This window comes from Setaria italica, chromosome IV (assembly GCF_000263155.2).
Source record: "Setaria italica strain Yugu1 chromosome IV, Setaria_italica_v2.0, whole genome shotgun sequence".
NCBI lineage: Eukaryota > Viridiplantae > Streptophyta > Magnoliopsida > Poales > Poaceae > Setaria > Setaria italica.
The window spans coordinates 34,119,132-34,125,576 of record NC_028453.1 but is presented as its reverse complement, the minus strand read 5'-3'; the positions used below and the strand labels follow the sequence as shown (position 1 = coordinate 34,125,576).

General features: G+C 49.8%; 2 protein-coding genes across 2 annotated transcripts; one reads left to right on the top strand and one right to left on the bottom strand.

Annotated features, from left to right (window-relative positions):
• Nucleotides 1–691: 691 nt before the first annotated feature.
• LOC101757296 lies at nt 692–2,129 on the top strand. The gene is made up of 2 exons (XM_004965873.3): nt 692–1,575; nt 1,671–2,129. The coding sequence occupies exons 1-2, from the start codon at nt 788–790 to the stop codon at nt 1,801–1,803; spliced, it is 921 nt and encodes a 306-aa protein (XP_004965930.1). The 5' UTR covers nt 692–787; the 3' UTR covers nt 1,804–2,129.
• A 105-nt stretch (nt 2,130–2,234) lies between these two features.
• LOC101756899 (protein WVD2-like 5) lies at nt 2,235–6,160 on the bottom strand. The gene is made up of 9 exons (XM_004965872.3): nt 5,921–6,160; nt 5,709–5,851; nt 5,267–5,591; nt 4,984–5,169; nt 4,761–4,822; nt 4,014–4,170; nt 3,852–3,923; nt 3,641–3,751; nt 2,235–2,828 (listed from the first exon to the last, which is right to left on the bottom strand). The coding sequence occupies exons 3-9, from the start codon at nt 5,489–5,491 to the stop codon at nt 2,490–2,492; spliced, it is 1,152 nt and encodes a 383-aa protein (XP_004965929.1). The 5' UTR covers nt 5,492–5,591; nt 5,709–5,851; nt 5,921–6,160; the 3' UTR covers nt 2,235–2,489.
• Between the last annotated feature and the right edge of the window lie 285 nt (nt 6,161–6,445).

Sequence of the window (6,445 nt, the reverse complement as noted above, 5' to 3'; positions counted from 1 at the left end):
GTTTAATTTTTTCCCTTAAAAATTCAAGCGAGAAACTATGAGAGTTCAGTTTTCCAATATAAGTCTCACACCGCGGTTTCAATAGCTTTGTGGCAACACAATAAGTCAATGTTCCTTATTCATGACGATACGAATCTAAACAAGTTGTACAACAACACTGTAGCGTCCACGATCTGCTATCAAGATCTCGCACCCCATCTTTGAACTTGTCCTGCTTCCCGAGCATTCCATTCCCACACACAACTATGACCTATCATGTCGCGAGCTCCACATACAGAGCCCTCCTCTGCCACCGTACACACATTTCACCACCCCCCCTGGTTGCTGTCCGGCCATGGCAGCCAAGCATGTAAAACCTAACGGCAGCCAGCCAATCAGCACTAGACAAAAGGCCACAAAATGGCGGCCTCGCCGCCGTCAAGCCCGTCTCTAACCGCCGTCGCACTCGCCTACCCCCGGCGGGCCCACGCCCACGCCCCTCCGTCTCGTAGCCCGCAGCTCATTTCGTCCGTCCGCGCTCGGGCCCACCGTCCACCCAAGGGGCCCCACCTCCCTGCTGCGACAACTACCCCGGTGGCCCATCGTGGACCCACCGGCCACCGGGCGTACCGGCCCACCCAATCACCGACGGCCACGGAGGACGCCGTCGCGTGCGCGGGCCGAGCGGGCGTATAAATATTCGCGGCCCCGCGGCGTCAGTGGCGGACACCCTCACACCCACACCGCGATATTTGCGAGGGGGCGAGAAGAGGGAGCGGACGAGGAGTGAGGTGAGTAGGTGACCGCGATGCTGCTGCGGAGCGCGTCCTCGCCGCTGCTCAACTGCGCGCGCGCGCCGGCGTCGGCGGCGGAGCACCACGCGGTGGTGTCGCCGTCGCTGGCGCCCGTGCCGGCGCCGAGGCACGGGGCGGTGCTGTGCCGCGCGATGTCCGAGGGGGACCTCGCGGCGCAGCTCCTCGCCGTCCCCGCGGTGAGGGTGAAGAAGGACCACGAGGGGTGCGGCCACGGGAGGGCGCCGAGGCTGTCGCTGTCGGCGTCCTCGTCCTCGTCCGCCTCCATCTCCCTCGAGGAGGAGGACGGCGAGGGCGAGGAGGAGGAGGCCGAGGTCGCGGTTGCCGTGGCCGGGGCCGGCGTGCCGCTGCCGCTGCGGCGGCTGCTGACGAGCACGGGGCTGGACGTGTCCGCGGCCGCGGCGCGGGAGGCGGCGCTGGCGCTCGCGGAGCAGCAGGGTGCCGGGGGCGGCGGCGGGCGCGGAAACGCGTGCGGCTGTGGCCAGGGCGGGGACGCCGCCGGCGGCGGCGACAGCGGCCGCGCCGCCGCGGACGCGCACTACCGGCAGATGATCGAGGCGGACCCGGGCAACCCGCTGGTGCTGGTCAACTACGCCAGGTTCCTCAGGGAGGTGGAGGGGGACGCCTCCAGGGCGCAGGAGTACTGCGAGCGCGCCATCCTCGCCAGCCCCGGCGACGCCGAGGCGCTCTCCCTCTACGCCGGGCTCGTCTGGGAGACCACCCGCGACGCCGCCCGCGCCGATGACTACTACACCCGCGCCGTCCAGGCCGCGCCCGACGACTGGTGAGTGCCATCACCGTGTCACTGTCACCTCTTCCAGCTCGGTGCAGGCGTTCAGATCAGACTGACAAACAAAGTTGCTCTTGCTCCTGCTGCAGCTACGTCCTGGGCTCGTACGCCGGGTTCCTGTGGGACGCCGAGGAGGACGACGAGGAGAACGACAACGCCGGGTCCTTGCCGCCGCCGTTCCTGGGGGCAGCTCAGCATCCTTTCATCACGGCGGCCTCTTAGACGATGAACTCTGAGATCTAAATCCACCACCGGCTGTGAACTAGCTGGATCCGGGCTCCTTGAAGAGCAACATGCCAGAAATCAGAGCGGCCGCTCCGACGAGTCACCGTCCGGCTCGCTGCCGCTTGTGAACTGAATCTCCGGCCACATGTAAAACATGAATCTGGAAGAGCACAACGCGTCTTGGCTTGAATTGTAGGGCTATGTATAGTAGATCTCTAGCCTCAGACCCTGCAGAGCTTGTACATGCACAACGTTCTTGGTCACTTGTGCATCAGTAGTAGTACCGCTTGTGAAATAAAAGTCAGAATCGTTTGTTCCAACTAGTTCATCAGAAGCAGAAATCAAACATCCCACAGAATCAATGCGTGGAGTCACAGCATCAATCGTCAACAAGTTTCTGGGGGAAGAGAGGATGGCAAAGAAATCGATTTGGAGCGAGAGGTATATAGCCCTGGAAATAGGACAATCATATGAAATTATTGCCAACTACAAATAACGCGTATGTGAACAGAAACTAAGACAAACAATACGGGGGGGTCACTTGCCATTCTTCAAACTCCTGGGGATGAGACTAATTTTAGTACATAATACCAGCCAGCAGTTTACTGCAGAAATAGCAAAATGTGATAAAGGAAAAAGGCACAGCCCTCCCATTTCACTGGAGCCGACTTGGTAGGTTTCTTCTACACGTTGAGTCCAGGTTCTTCGGGAGTGACTTGAGCACGGATTGGCTCTCGAACGGGATCTGTCGATGGCTTGTTTTCTAGCTCTTCTGTAGATGAAAGAGAAGCTGCGACATCAACTTTAGCCTTTTGCTCTGATGGCAACTTAGGGAGAGATTTTCGTTGGGGCTTCTTCACTGCATTTGTGGCGGGTGCTTTCTTGATACCATTTTGGGAGACCCTTTCGTCGAGGCTCAGACGAGCTGAACGCACTGTAGGATTTGTATTTCCTTCTGTGCCTGTTGAGGTTGTGTTCTTGGAGCGGCCAAGCTTTGGTGATCTAGGTCTTGTTGTAGGGATCTAATATCAAAAGAGAATAGTAAAGCATCCTCGAAGTTAGGAATAGCAACATTGCACCTAGTTACATCTGACTAGATAAAATTTTAGTTGGAAATCCAAAACCAGCCATCTAGTGAAAACAAGTCAAGAATAGGCTTTTGAAGTCTAATAATTGTTGCCTCATTTTTTTTTCAAAAGGCTATTAAGTGCTTCACAAAGTATGGATTATGAACTTGCAATGAATTCACCAAGGAACTACATATTAGGGATTTAGGGTACAAACCTAATACAACAAATGGCCAAAGGAAGACATGAATGATATGATGCTCAAGATAATTATTCATTTTCTGCTAACCTGTAAAATAAGAATCTCTACTACAACTGTACAAGTTACAGAAAATTTATATTCAGGTGTGCAAAGTGCATTCTAAGCCCTCAAGTTCTTAAGCAATGTAAAGGCAAGGATGTAATTGATATCTTGATATCTGAATAGAAGAATGGCATAGCTCTTTTGTTTGCTAATTGATAGAGTAGAATTCTATGGCAGCTGGCAACAACAAATACGAGGCTCCTTTGTTAATTGTTATCATGTTGATATTATACCAAGATTAGGTTTTCAGTTCACCATGATGGTAAAATATGGTAAACTGAATTCAAGAGTTGCAGAAAACTTAAGGATGATTATTTGATTAACAGAATGTTTTCAGACTGAATCTTTAATGATAAGAATGTTTTCCACGTTAGCAATAAACTGAAATATTTCATCATTTAGATTTAGCATATCTCTGGTGAAACAAGAAGAAAGTTAGCCATGGGTAGGGGAGAACAATTACCTTCTTTAACTCAACCTTGGGAGGAGGTGGTTCCTTGTAAAAGCTAGGCATTGGTGCTGCCTTGAAATTTAAACTCTTTCTAAGCATTTTGAGTTCAGCTTCTTCAGCTTCCTGCATGGTATTAACAAACAGATTAAGCCATTGTTGTATTCTATGTCGCATCGAGCAATGCCACCTCCATAGTCCCACAAAATAGAATACAGATACAAACCTTTGATTTGGCCTGCAAGTTGCTTTTCTCCAGTTCCTGTGCATGAATCTTCTCCTCAAGCTTTGAGTAGAACTATATCATTGCAGAACTGCGTAAGCAAAAGGAATAATACCCATACGTTCTGAAACTAAAACCTGTCAAAGTTAACTAATAATGAGTTACCTCTCTTCTTTTTTCAGCTCTCTCATCACACTTAAAACTAAAGCCATAAGCAGGAGTGCTGCCAACCCTTTGAGGTTTTATACTTTCATTTGATTCTTCTTCAATATCCTTTTCGACAGAATGTTGGTTTGATGGCTTCTGAGTTTTCTTCTTCTCTCTGGATTGGAATGAAGTGCATGGTATTGTAAGAAACTCTTTAATATCTAAGTGTGCTAGGTAAAAAATAAATTTACAGAGGAAAAAAATGACATTTAAGGTATGTCTTGGTTTGAAACAGGCATCCATAGAGAGAGCTTGTGTAGAAACTAATGTTAACATTTGGCATTACAGAACTCAGTTTCAACTGTCGCAAGACGGAAGTCATAACGAACAGTGGTGTCCAAAATGGCACGTGCTAACATATAAACAAATTAAAAATAATACATGTAGCTAAAACTGTTTGTGGAACAAACAACAAAAACTGTTCAAAGAAATAAGAGGATCCCTACAAAAAAAGATCCCCTTTGCATATTTGACAGAGCAAGTACTTCAAAAGATGCATTAAATCATCTACGCTGCAAAACATCTAGCAAATTTAACAGTACCAACAATACATAGCCTTGCTGTACTCAAGATAATCTGGGTAGTTAACAGGCTTGACTATTAATTGGATGCTCAGAGCAAAGATTTGAAGTCCATATTCAGAAAACAGACAGAGTGACGCAAAACAGAGCCACAAAGTGCACAAAGAAGAAACAAACAGCTTACTTTGAGTCCTCATGTGATGGGCTCTCCTTGGCAACTGGGCGGAAACTGCTCTTTTCGGCCTTCTGAAATGAAAAAAATCAGCAACAAATATGTATAAGATCAAACTGCAATGCACATTAACATTTCTAAGAGCAATATATGAGCAGTTATGCATATAGGCACTATAAAATATAGGTAGGCATATCATAATTCATACATAAGTCATAACAAAAAATGAACTTACTTTCTTACTGACACTAGCATCACCATTGCTTGAAGAGCTATCAACTAGATCTGGATCAGAAACTCTTGCAATGGGTGCCTTAGGATAAGAAGGACTAGGAGAGCTTCTCCTAGCTTGACTCTTGTCTCCGCCTCGAGGGCTCTGTCTCTGAGATTTAACGACTTTTGGTGAATGGTTTTGACTCCCCTGGAACACATGAAAATGCCAGAAAATACATGACTGTCACCAGATTATCGATTGACAACATCAGCACCGACAATGTGTAAACATGGCAAAGCCTCACCTCAGGAACACGGGGCTTTATGTCCTGTGATTGTGAGGTGGCTTCTCCTTCCACCTCTTCAGATGGGTTGATCACCTCACTTTCGCCCGAATGCGCTCCATCAGCCAGCGCACCGTGTTCTTCTCCATGCCCCTCTACATTGTCACAGGGCGGCAACTTCCCCTTTGCCGCATTTTCAATGCCCATTGTACCAATAGCATCAGCAACCTCCGCGCTCGCATCCATTTTACGCTATCACCTCAGGATTTCTCTAGAACAGTTTACAAAGGAAACTCCCAAGCCAGCAGCTTGCACGAGCTATCCGCACTCACCGCAGGATCATGCTCTGCCAGTCAGCAAATGAATCCGTGTCAAACTAGGAGAGAAAAGAAACATTTTGGACTTTGGCCCCGGTAGCAAAGACAACACGAGCAATCCGCCAAGCAAGCAAGGGAGTCCTCACCAGTGGGAGAAGGAAGCAACTCCTCAGGTTTCGGCAGATCAGATCTCCGGTCCACTGCGGCGGCGCCCAGGGGAGACGAAGACGACAAGGATGCCGACGGGGAAAGGCGGAGAGGCGCGGTCGCGGTCCAAGGACACCTGGATCTGGATCGAGCCGTGGCTCCTCAGCGCAAGAAAGGAAATGGCAAGGGAAAGGAAAGGTGGCGGCTTTACCTGGCCAGGCGAAAGCGACGGGGAGTGGGGCGGGTGAAGCGGCGGGCGGCCGCAGGAGACCAGGGCGTGGCGAAGGCAGGAGAGCGGCGGCGGCGGTGGGAGACTCCGATGACGGCAGCGGCAGCGGCGGCGGCGGGCGAGGTGGTGGGACGGCGGGAGGGAGACAGCGGGGGCGTGCGTGGCTCGTGCTGTGTCTGGGTTTCCGGGTGGTGGTTTCGAGTTTCTACTTGGGACCTTTCTGCGTTCCTCCAAAGCTAACTTTCTGCTTTCAGTTTTTTCCCTATATCTATTTGCCTTCGGTTTCATCTTGTGATATGATCTTTGTCTGTTCCTGCTGTTTATTGTTTTGTGATGTGCTGTTTATTTATTTGTTTGTTTCGTTAGGTGTGGTGTTTATTTGTTCTTTTGTTTTCAAAGATTCGATGACAGTGGATCTTAACCATGCTAAGAAAGTACTCCCTCTGTTCCTATTTATAAAGCGCAGTATGATATGTACAGCTTTTCAAATTAAATTTTAACCACTCA

What these genes read in the sequence shown, in the direction of transcription:
- LOC101757296 (XM_004965873.3), top strand. Translation starts at nt 788, where the DNA reads ATGCTGCTGCGGAGCGCGTCCTCGCCGCTGCTCAACTGCGCGCGCGCG. An exon ending in CAGGCCGCGCCCGACGACTG is followed by an intron (nt 1,576 to 1,670) that starts GTGAGTGCCATC and finishes CTCCTGCTGCAG; the next exon opens with CTACGTCCTGGGCTCGTACG.
- LOC101756899 (XM_004965872.3), bottom strand. Translation starts at nt 5,491, where the DNA reads ATGGATGCGAGCGCGGAGGTTGCTGATGCTATTGGTACAATGGGCATT. An exon ending in CCATCACATGAGGACTCAAA is followed by an intron (nt 4,171 to 4,760) that starts GTAAGCTGTTTG and finishes ATTCCAATCCAG; the next exon opens with AGAGAAGAAGAAAACTCAGA. An exon ending in ACTTGCAGGCCAAATCAAAG is followed by an intron (nt 3,752 to 3,851) that starts GTTTGTATCTGT and finishes AATACCATGCAG; the next exon opens with GAAGCTGAAGAAGCTGAACT.